This window comes from Staurois parvus, unplaced genomic scaffold (genome assembly GCF_062004578.1).
Source record: "Staurois parvus isolate SC_StPar_1 unplaced genomic scaffold, SC_StPar_1.0 ptg000349l, whole genome shotgun sequence".
NCBI lineage: Eukaryota > Metazoa > Chordata > Amphibia > Anura > Ranidae > Staurois > Staurois parvus.
Window position 1 is genome coordinate 4,563,493 of NW_028318145.1, and position 12,863 is coordinate 4,576,355.

Sequence of the window (12,863 nt, forward strand, 5' to 3'; positions counted from 1 at the left end):
AGCCAGGATGTAGGCGGGGCAGCGTGACGAACTCCTCTCACAGTCCGCCCTGAAAACCGGAACACAGCGCGGGAACACAGCGCGGGAACACAGCGAGAGGAACGCGCAGAGCAAAGGTAAGTGAATTGAGACAATATGGGGAATTAATTACTATAGGGGGGATGAATTACTATGGGGGATGAATTATTATATGGAGGATTAATTACTATGGGGGATGAATTACTATGGAGGATGAATTACTATATGGGGGATGAATTACTATGGGGGATGAATTACTACGGAGGATGAATTACTATATGGGGGATGAATTACTATGGAGGATGAATTACTATATGGAGGATGAATTACTATATGGAGGATGAATTACTATATGGGGGATGAATTACTATATGGGGGATGAATTACTATGGAGGATGAATTACTATATGGGGGATGAATTACTATGGAGGATGAATTACTATATGGAGGATGAATTACTATATGGGGGATGAATTACTATATGGAGGATGAATTACTATATGGGGGATGAATTACTATATGGGGGATGTATTACTATATGGGGGATGAATTACTATGGGGGATGAATTACTATGGAGGATGAATTACTATAGGGGGGATGAATTACTATGGGGGATGAATTACTATATGGGGGATGAATTACTATGGGGGATGTATTACTATGTGGGGGATGAATTACTATGTGGGGGATGAATTACTATGTGGGGGATGAATTACTATGTGGGGGATGAATTACTATAGGGGGGATGAATTACTATATGGGGGATGAATTACTATGGGGGATGAATTACTATATGGGGGATGAATTACTATGGGGGATGAATTACTATGGGGGATGAATTACTATGGGGGATGAATTACTATAGGGGGGATGAATTACTATAGGGGGGATGAATTACTATATGGGGGATGAATTACTATGGGGGATGAATTACTATATGGGGGATGAAGCTAACTGCACGATCCTGTATATAGCATTAAGGTAAGAAACAATATATGCAGTGTCGGATTTGTTTTAAATGTTGCAATGGTTTTGCGGCTCCCAGTCTTTTTTTTCCCTTCGGAAACGGGTCCAAGTGGCTCTTTATGTCTTAAAAGTTGCAGACCCCTGGCCTAGGCCATCTTTATGTAGAGCAACAATTCTTATTTTCAGATCCTTGGAGAGTTCTTTGCCATGAGGTGCCATGTTGAACTTCCAGTGAGCAGTATGAGAGAGTGAGAGCGATAACACCAAATTTAACACACCTGCTCCCCATTCACACCTGAGACCTTGTAACAATAACGAGTCACATGACATCGGGGAGGGAAAATGGCTACTTGGGCCCAATTTGGACATTTTCCCTTAGGGGTGTACTCACTTTTGTTGCCAGCGGTTTAGACATTAATGGCTGTGTGTTGTTATTTTGAGGGGACAGCAAATTTACACTGTTATACAAGCTGTACACTCACTACTTTACATTGCAGCAAAGTGTAATTTCTTCAGTGTTTTCACATGAAAAGATAGAATAAAATATTTACAAAAATGTGAGGGGTGTACTCACCTCTGTGAGATATTGTTTATATGCTGCAAATTTAAAATAGAAACCTACCAGAGAAATGTATTTATGCATTGACCCATCTCCCCATCATTATAGTTTCTTCATGAACAAACTCTAAAATAGTTTATCTGGAACTCCCATATTATACATATTTGCTCTTGGGTTGGACTGCTGAAATCCCAGATTCATCTTTCTAAATCCAACCTACTCTTGGGGTCTCTTTATAAACGTTTTCACACAAAATACACAACTTTTACCCAGGATTCACGCATTTCAGTTTAATCCAGTTAGAATCCAATGTGACAACTGTGCCAAACTATTTATAAATAAATTCTTTGACATCATTGTTTATCTTTAAGTAATACCCTGTGTATTTTTGGGTCAGGACGGGAGAGTACATTTCCGTATCAGGAGCACAGCTCTAAAAACGTGATCGTTTACCCAACACTTTCCCATGCCATCCATACTTGAAAAATAAAGTTGTTAGAATTCCACTTTAGATCATGCTATAAAACAAATGTTTTAACCACACGAGTAGCAGCATTTATATGCCTTAATTACCAGGTCAGTTTTGAGTGACATGTAAGTATAACAATTGCTGACATGCTACACTGTACCCAAATTAATTTTATATAATTTTTTTAGACAGAGCTTTCTTTTGGTGGTGGTTAATCAGTGGGGTTTTTTCTTCATTTTTTACTGTTAAAAATGAAAAAGAAAATGGTTTCCTTTGCTTTCTGTCATAAAACATATGAAAACAAGTGCCAGGAGACCACGAAAACACAAAATTATCCCTTTTCGGAAAATGGACACCGTTTTTTGCAACAATTTTATTTTTTTGGTTTGAAGAACCATGCTTGTATTGAGGAGTTAAAATACGGAACTTGGTAATGGTACACTAGATACACTAAATGTATAGGTCATACAGTGAGGGAGGATGGGATGGGGGATTATTGTACAAGTCGCATACAATGGGAGAATGGAGATAGTAAAGTGTGCAGGATAGGGAGATGAGGGCTTAATATAAAGACTGCAGATCAGATATATGGTGGTAGGGGAGAGGATGAGATGAAAGGGTTAAACAATTATCCCACAGTCAACACACCTCCTACCTTGAATCTGCTGTAGCCACTGATCTGTAATAATGAATGATGTGAATAATTCATGCATTTCACCCCCCCCCTCCCATTGTAAGAGGAAGGAGTGAGCTCTCAATGTAAACAGTAAAGTTTGCATCTTTTATTGCTGTGATTGGTCTTTACATCCCTCACATGGTAAGCAGCAGCTCAGATAGGTTGTGACAGACACTGTTTACAAGTCATTTTTAAATGCCACTGGGTAAAAAAACCCTCCACCACTTCGAAAAATAGATAAAACACTAAATTACATATTATGTAGACTCCCCACCAGAGTAAAGCTGAGCATGGACGGATTGAAATTCATAAGGGACTAGCCAAAATTTGATCCCTTGTGTAGTGCTGCCTGTTCGACGTGAGTTGATCAATAGACTGATTTCTTTGGAACAGGCAAGCTGGAAACATTTTTTTTCGATCAGTGATTGCAGCCTCCAATCAGTGTATTCTGATAGCAGTGGGAACATTTGTGAGAATACATTGTTCCACCGAGGTGGATTTCTCTATCACTTGTGTGGATGGAGGAATCTGTTAATTTTTAATTCAGCCAGCAGGCTGAACGAAAACAAATTGTCTATGCCCAGTTTTAGATACACACAATCATATTATACTTCCAATGTCTTTTTTGCTATAGATGCTCTACAGGGATGTGTTTATTGGCCTGTGGGTTGCAAAAAGATAATGTAGAGGCATTGCAAGTTCAATCCCACCAAACATGGTAGCTGCACTCAATTTGCTTGTAAGTTGATATGGAGGTTTGCCTTTTCTTTACTTTGTACATTTCTCTGATTTTAAATATTGATTTTAAGCATTTTCCCTTAAACTCATTGCAATGATGCACAGTTCCCCCCCCCCCCCCCAAAGTACAGTTGTGTTCAAAATAATAGCAGACAGACATCACTAACCACTGTTTTTGGTAGAAATAATATTTCTACATGGCAAATAATTTACTAGCAGGTGTAGTAGAGTAATAGAAATCCAACAGCCCAGCAGTCATGACATGTATGCTGCTGATTCTGTGTAAGTGAATCACTAATTGAAAGGGGCATGTTCAAAATAATAGCAGTGTGGAGTTCTATTAGTGAGGTCATTCATTCTTTGAAAAACAGGTGGCAATTATTGCCCTTATTTAAGGAAGGAAGGCAGCAAATGTTGTACATGCTGGTTACAGTGCATTTCTCTCTGAAATTCTGAGGATAATGGGTCATTCCAGTCATTTTTCAGAAGAACAGCGTACCTTGATTAAAAAGTTGATTGGAGAGGGGAAAACATATAAAGAAGTGCAGAAAATGATAGGCTGCTCAGCCAAATGATCGCAAATGCTTTAAAATGGCAACCAAAACCTGAAAGACGTGGAAGAAAGCGAAAAACTACCATTCGAATGGATAGAAGAATAGCCAAAATGGCAAGGACTCAGCCAACAATCAGCTCCAGCAAGATCAAAGAAGTTCTAAAGTTACCTGTGAGTACTGTTACAATTAGAAGACGCCTATGTGAAGCCAAGCTATCTGCAAGAAGCCCCCCGCAAAGTCCCACTGTTGAAAAAAAGACATGTGCTGAAGAGGTTACAATTTGCCAAAGAGCACATTGACTGGCCTAAAGAGAAATGGCGCAACATTTTGTGGACTGATGAAAGTAAGATTGTTCTTTTTGGGTCTAGTGGCCGGGGACAGTTTGTCAGACGACCCCCAAACACTGAATTCAAGCCACAGTACACTGTGAAGACAGTGAAGCATGGTTGCGCAAGCATCATGACATGGGGATGTTTCTCATACTACGGTGTTGGGCCTATTTATCGCATACCAGGGATCATGGATCAGTTTGAATACATCAGAATATTTGAAGAGGTCATGTTGCCTTATGCTGAAGAAGAAATGCTCTTGAAATGAGTGTTCCTACAAGACAACAACCCCAAACACACCAGTAAATGTGCAACATCTTGGTTCCAGACTAACTATATTGACATTTATGGAGTGGCCAGTCCAATCCCCTGATCTTAATCCAATAAAAAACTTGTGGGGTGACATCAAAAATGCAGTTTCTGAGGCAAAACCAAGAAATAGAGAAGAACTGTGGAATGCAGTCCAATCATCCTGGGCTGGAATACCCGTTCACAGATGCCAGAAGTTGGTTGACTCCATGCAACACAGATGTACAGCAGTTCTCAGAAACAGTGCTTATACAACTAAATATTAATTAAGTGATTCAAAGGGAAGCAAAATCTTCAAACATTTTTCAGTTTATATAGTGAATGTTTGAGTTTGTAAAGAAGAATACAAACACTGCTATTTTTTTGAACAGTCTAATATTCACTTTTCTTCAATTTCTTTAGAGGAGCAACGCAAATTTGATATATTTTTCTTCATGTTTTGATTTGGAATAGAATGTGTAGTGTTCCCAATGCATTTGTGTGTATGGAAATAAAAGCTATTAGAAGGCTTTTGAGCTTTATTCACTTTTTTCAACACACTGCTATTATTTTGAACACAACTGTACATAATGTTTAGAATTGTACTTGTGCTTTGAACTGGAAAATAAAACTTGTGTATGTTCTTGTATGACTTTGGGATGTTCTGCAATTTATTTATTTATGTATTTTTACCCTAAATGACTTATTACACGTATACTTGAAGTACATGTCCAATAAATGCTCAGATTTGCTGCATAGCTTGCTTTTTATCTGTCAGCGTATGGCTAGTCTTTTGATGGTTGGACCTGTAAAAGTCCACATGGTGCATGTCTTCTTTACAGCCTTAATAAAAAAAATGTATATATTTTTTGCATCATCTTCTGAAGCACACTATACCTGTATTTGATGTCAAATGTGTTTCTCAAAAATAGGTGTGCTATCACTTTCAGATGTCATAGATAAAGTGCAAAATCCACCATAGATTAATAAGTTCAGTAACATCAGTCCAATAATACACAATAGCGAAACACATAATGATCGCATCAACTAGAGCTTCATTAAAAGTCCAAAAATTAAAAAATATTAGAATGAACACTTCTGTGCAAAGTAGTCTCAGTGCTGGCAATTGTAAGTTGTGAAACTATCCAAAGTAGTAAGTGTTCTTCCACATGAATGCCACCTTTGCTCACATATGCCTAACTACACTTAGCTGTAATACAGCCATACATCACCAACGTCAACTCCATCCACTATTGCTCCAGACAGATGTCCTATGACATCTGAGTGCAGGAAGTTTTTCGTTTTTTTTGTTTTATATTAAATCAATGAAAACAGCCTAAAGGCATAAATTTGGCAAACCGTTCTCTAGTAAAGCAAAAAGTTGTTTGTACTGAGGACTTTTATGACAAAATGTTAAATTATTTTAGCTCTATGATGTGCAAATCAAGCAGGCAACAGTGAGTAGTGTATAATCCTCCATATAAATCAGCAATGTTTTGAGCCAGTAAACTGGTTATTTTTCAAGCATGGAGTACTAATTACCTACTCCATGCTTCAAAAAGCTTGTTTAGTGGCTTGAAGCATTGCTGCTTCATATAGAGGTTTCTGCACTTTATTTCACTGCTTGCTTTGCACTTTAGGAAAGAGCTGTGTGGATTGAACCTTTTAGCATACAAGCCATTAGTACAGATTACTTTTTAACTATAACATTATTAGTTTTTGTTTTTTTGTTTTTTATAGAACATGATTGATTATACAGCAGAAACAGCAGTCAATATATACTGTAAATACCATTTTACATGTCATATTGCTTTTCCTGTTTTTTTTTAATACACTATTGAAATAAAATGTGACTTGCTAATTACTATTTCTATGTGTGATCGAATTTGCAAGCTAAAAGAAATGCAGAGAGAGTTCCCAACTACAGCTTTAATCATGGCTCTTCATCAGTCATCACTATTGCTGCATTTTGCTCCAGAGGCTCTAATTGTCTGCATTTGGAAGGTTTAACACTTCCTGACAGAGCGGCTATTAAGGGGAAGTATTCTCACATAACTGTCACGGGCAGGAACAAAGGGCCTTGCAACTCAATGTGTACAAACCACTAACATTCTTAAATGACCCTATTTCATGAATTTCATCCCTTTAAGTCAGAAGTCCATGGAAAGAAGCAAGGTGTAATAAAACAGTAAACCTATACATTCTTCTGGGCAAATTTATCTGTGGCTCAAAAAACAATTGTTATTTTGTAGAAGAAAAAATCTCATTAGCAGATGTGAGTTGCTTGGAGTAAAAAGACTTAAAATTAAGGTTGCTCTCAAGACTGCTTTGAACTTAACAAGCACCGATTGTGGAGCAGACCAGTTAATGAAAGGAAATTAAATTTTTTTGCCAACTTCCCCTGCTTGCGTCCTTTCTGAGCCTGTAACAAGTTACTGAACTTTTCTTTCTTTTTTAAAGAAAAATTTGTTCTGCTTTTTAAGGAGAAAAGTATATTTGAAAAATTAGACTATATTACTACTGTATTTTTACTTTACATCTCCTTTAAACAAATGTTATGGTACAACCGTATCCGTATGATGCATCTTTATACAAAACTATATACAAATTTGTTTAGTTTAAATCTCTTTCTCTTGTGTATTTTCACAAACTTTTTACTCGACATGTTTTTATGTTTGTGTACAACATCTTTTATATTTATTTCTTTAAATTTTTTTTCCCTTTTTAGATTTGCATGAATGCACACGGTTTACCTTGTAATGACGTTTTATTGGCTATAAAATGGTTTGAACCACATTTTTATGACAGATGGTATCGAGTTTTTTGTGCAGTGTTTTACTTAGTTCTCTCCTTTAAGAGGCTGGTAAAACCAACACCATTCCAAACAAAAGAGAATCATCTCCCCCTGCTGACAGCTTCATGGAAAACATGACAGGCAAATAGAAGAGGAGACAGAAACAAGCTGCAGCCGACAGGCTGTAATGTTCTGATTTATGGCCCATTATGGATTGTAAACTCTGAAATTTAATCACTTCATTTTAGCCACTGCAGAAAGCCATCTCTCAATACTAACTTAGCTTCCTGTCAGCTGATTGGGGTGCGCTTTGAGTTTTCCTCCTTGCCGTTTAATAATGATCAGGTATAATTTACATTCCACTTATGGTATTAATTTTACATTCCTCTGAATGAGCAGGGTCAGAAGGTTGTAAAATCAAACATTAAATGAATCGGAGGAGACAGTAGTGCAATATATGACTGCCCTAAGGACACAGTGCAGTGGCTGATGGGATTAACGTGAGTCTCATTTCCTGCTTTTACAGGATGCAGATGAAGCTGTCAGAATTGCAAGGGAAATTGGTAAGTTCTTAAATTAGCTATGGTGGGATTTGTATGCCTCTTACTAGACATGCTTGACTAAATTAAATGTGTAATAGGTAATACCTATAGAACAAATAATGTTTTAATAGTTTAAGATCTCATTTGTTCATGGCTTTTGAAGACTCTCAGCTCTAGCTTTTTATTCTTTAGCCAGTACCATATGCTATCTTGACAGTTGATTATTCAGTTAAAGTATTAATGCGTAAGGTGGATTCTCACTTTGCTGTGTACTGATTTGATGTGATTTCTTGCTTGTTTTTTGCAATTTGTGTGGCTGTTTATATGATAATGAACAAACGTTTGAGTAGCACATTTCTTTTATATAATTTTGCCATTGAATTTATGATGTGTACAGTATATGTTCAGTAATTTGTTGACATTCACATCTTGAATTCCAGAACTTTCTTAGGCCGCCATTTTATTTTATTTTTTTTGTATTTGAGTAATTTGAGTGTTGAAAATACTATCTGTGTTCAAAGCATATTTTAGTGTGCTTTTTACAGTCTGAGGACATTCTGGTACTTGTTAAAGAAAGTAGGCTTCACTCGCATCAGTATGAATCCTCTCTACTGTAGGCAAAAACTCTTTTGGATGATCTTTTTCTATTCGTTTGTGGGATTGACTATTTGTATTGCTGACTGTGCCTAACTTTAGCTCAGAATATGACCAGGTATGCCTTGCAGTAAATTTCTGTCAGCCTGTGGCCTTCCATCTTGTCTATATCTGTCAATAGATGTGAGTTTTAGTGCATTATAAGGAATAACTTAACTCTTGTATCAAATAAGGAAAAGCAGTAGTAGATCACAACAAGAGAGACGGGAAGACTGCCATTGCTAATGTCATCTTAAAATTCTAGAGGCTTGGCTCTTATTTTTACTCACTCTCTTACTTTAATACTTTGGATCACAGACCTGGGAAAATATTCAGATTAGTGCTTTTAACTTTTTCTGACTTTCCAGATCTGTATACTTGTTTTAGGTCAGTTAATATTGGCTTCCCGCAGTGCAAGTAGGAGGAGTCTGCAGGGCACCTGATGTGACACCCCTCTGAAGAGGTAAAGGGAACAGTGAACAGACTGGTCACCCATCGCGCAGTTATGTTTTTGTGGATGAATGGTCTCCTCAAAGGGAAATATTGCTACTACAAGTTAGCAAGCAGCATTTCCTGATCACAAATATAGGGAGCAAGTGACTCCATGAAAAACTGCCCCAACAATAGACAGTGAAGGAAATAAGTATTTGATACCCTGCTGATTTTGAATGATTGCCCACTCACAAAGAAATGATCAGTCTAAAAATCAAATTGTAGGTGTATTGTAGCACTGAGAGATAGAATAGCAACAAAAAATTCAAAAGAAATGCATGTCTAACAAATTATGCACTGATTTGCATGTTCATAAGTATTTGATCCCCTATCATTCAGCAGGATTTCTGGCTACCAGGTGTCTTTCATACAGGTAACAAGCTGAGATTAGAAGCAGTCTCTTAAAGGCAGTGCTGCTAATCTCATTTTGTTACCTGTATAAAAGACTCCTGTTCACCGGAGCAATCAAACTCTCCACCATGGCAAAGACCAAAGAGCTGTGCAAGGATATCAGGGACAAGATTGTAGACCTACACAAGGGTGGACTGGGCTATCAAACTATCACCAAGCAGCTTGGTGAGAAGATGACAACAGTTGGTGCAATCATTCGCAAATGGAAAAAACCCAAAACAACTATCAGTCTCCCTAGGTCTGGAGCACCATACAAAATCTCACCTCGTGGAGTGTCAATGATCATGAGAACATCCCAGAACACACGTATCATCCCAGAACTACACGTGAGGATCTTGTCTAAGATCTCCAGGCAGCTGGGACCACAGTCGCCAAGAAAACAATTGGTAACACACTAGGCTGACAAGGATTGAAATCCTACAGTGCTCCCAAGGTCCCTCTGCTCAAGAAAGCACATGTCCAGGCCCGTCTGACGTTTGCCACTGAACATCTGAATGATGCAGAGGACTGGTTGAAAGTGTTGTGGTCAGGTGAGACCAAAATTGAGCTCTCTGACATCTTCTCAACTCGCTGTGTTTGGAGGAGGAGGAATGCTGCCTATGACCTCAAAAACACCATCCCAACTGTCAAACATGGTGGTGGAAACATTCTGCTTTGGGGGTGTTTTTCTGCTAAGGGGACAGGACAGCTGCACCGCATCAAAGGGACGATGGACGGGGCAATGTACCATCAAATCTTGGGTGAGAACCTTCTTCCCTCAGCCAGGGCATTGAAAATGGGTCGTGGATGAGTGTTCCAGCATGACAATGACCCAAAACACACGGCCAAGGAAACAAAGAAGTGGCTCAAGAAGAAGCACATTAAGGTCCTGGAGTGGCCTAGCCAGTCTCCAGACCTTAATCCGATTGAAAATCTGTGGAGGGTGCTGAAAGTTCGAGTTGCCAAACATCAGCCACCAAACCTTAATGACTTGGAGAGGATCTGCCAAGAGGAGTGGGCCAAAATCCCTCCTGAGATGTGTGCAAACCTGGTGGCCAACTACAGGAAACGTCTGACCTCTGTGATTGCCAACAAGGGATTTGCCACCAAGTACTACGTCATGATTTGTGAAGGGGATCAAATACTTATTTCCCTTATGAACATGCAAATCAGTGCATAATTTGTTAGACATGCATTTCTTTAGAATTTTTTGTTGCTATTCTTTCTGTGTTACAATACACCTACCATTCGATTTTTTGACTGATCATTTCTTTGTGAGTGGGCAAACATTCAAAATCAGCAGGGGATCAAACACTTCTTTCCTTCACTGTATATAGGACACTTGGTTAGTTTTCTTTTTTCTTTTTGTATTTCCAGACAGCAGCTTTAATCCTTCTGCCACCACCTATGTAAGGATTTTAAAGCTGCCTGATCATTTCTACATGCTACAGAAAGTGACATTTCCCTCCAATTTATGCTCCATCAGCTTCGTTCCCTTGTGATAGTTATAAAGTTAGGTTTGAAAAAAGTATTAAAATTTAATAAAGGAAAATGAAAAAAAAAATCTAAATTCTTAGTCACATACCCCCATGCACACGCTAATGCAAATGCATACATTTGTCGGGTGTACTTTTGTATGAAAATGACAATTACACCACACATATTTAGATATTGCTGTGCTCATTGGAGTAAGAACAATAATTTTAGGGCCATCATGTAAAAGCATTTAAAATGATAAAATACAGTGGGTATTTAAAAGAATCACATTTGCAGATTTAAATGAAAACGGACGCTGACTGTTTTTTTCTTTTATCCAGCTGCATTAACTTATAACATCCAGTGAAAGTTATAGCACCAACATGTCAGTTTTTGTTTTTTTTTTAATTGAAAAACAGAATTGCCAAGTTGGAAAAAGGATCACCCCCCCCCCCCCCCCTTCTAAAAATGTGATTGTGAACTCAATCAGGTGTAGCTATTTACCTTCTCAATGGCACATAAGACCATTTGACTTTCAACTGTGATCAGCTTTGGTCATTTTGATTAGCTCAGCAGGAAAATAGCTTTTTCTGGAGCATTTCAGTCCCTGGTAGTGCAACTGAAGCAAACAATCACCTATGGGTGGCGAGGCACTGTTAAAAGATCTCAAGGACAAAGTTGTGGATAGACATTATCAATGCCTAGAAGCATAGTGAAGCATATTATTAAGAAATGAAAGGTATATGGCACAACAAAGACCCTCCCTGGATCGGAACACTGTTCCAGACTGACCAGTTTCCTTCTGGCTTTTCATCCAGAGTGGCTACCAAGTGGCCTACAGCAACTAGCAAGTAGTTGCTGGAATTTATGACAAAGCGTATTCATTGTGTGCATGTGACAACAATATCAACATTTCTACACAAATGTGGCTTGTATGGGAGGGTTGCACGAAAAAAGCCAATCCTCAAAGGCAGCATGAAGTCAAGAACTTTGTCAAAATGCACCTTGAAGATTCTGAGGCCACATGAAAAGAGATGTTATGGTCAGATGAGACTAAAATTAAATTATTTGGCCTCAACGCTAAACAATATGTCTGGTGGAAATCCAATACTGCTGACCTTCCAAATAACACTATTCCTACATTAAAGCATATTCTGTTATGGGGGTGCTTCTCTGCAGCAGGGACTGGAGCACTTGTCAGGATAGAAGAAAAAATGGATGGGACAAAATATCAAAAACAATACAGTTCTCTCCCCTGTCAGCCCCTGCACATTGCTTTGTATGGCTCTGCATTACAGAGCCCTGCAAAGCAGTGTGCTTACAGTTGAAAGCACACACAGCACATAATGTGAAGCCGCACACAGTTATCCCTTTGATCTCCCCACATGTTAACCCCTTCCTGCCCAGTATGATTAGTACAGTGTCAGTGCTTTTTATTAGCACTGATCATTGTATTGGTGTCACTGGGGATTTCAGTCCCCCCCCCCCCCAGTGTCAGAATGCCTGCCACAGTCCTGCTATAAGTCGCCAATTGCTGCTATTACTAGTAAAAAAAAAAAAAAAAAAAAAAATTCCAGTATATATACCGCCATTTGTAAACGCTATAACTTTCACATAAACCAATACGTTTACACGTATTGCGCTATAATAACAAAAAGACCGACAATTTGGAAAAAAAATCTATATTTTTGACTTTTTGCTATTAAACATATCCAGTAAAAAAAATTTAGAAAATCAAATTTCGTCATAAAGTTACACCAAAATGTATTCTGCTGCATGTCTGCTAAACAAAATCCCAATATGTGTAAATTGGTTTACGTGAAAGTTATATACTGGAAATTTTTTTTTTTTTACTAGTAATGGCAGCAATCAGCAACTTATAGCGGGAATGCAGCGGACATTCTGACATAGGGGGAACTGACTTGGTGTCACTGACAT

General features: G+C 38.2%; 1 protein-coding gene across 1 annotated transcript in view; it reads left to right on the plus strand.

Moving 5' to 3' along the window:
* Nucleotides 1-12,863, plus strand: part of LOC149456761 (propionyl-CoA carboxylase alpha chain, mitochondrial-like) — a gene marked incomplete at its 3' end in the record, with an annotated part of 701,434 nt that overhangs the window by 221,972 nt on the left and 466,599 nt on the right. Inside the window, exon 8 of the mRNA XM_089684514.1 lies at nucleotides 7,919-7,955. Within this exon, the coding sequence (XP_089540640.1) occupies nucleotides 7,919-7,955 (37 nt within the window). The remainder of the gene's footprint in view (nucleotides 1-7,918; nucleotides 7,956-12,863) is intronic.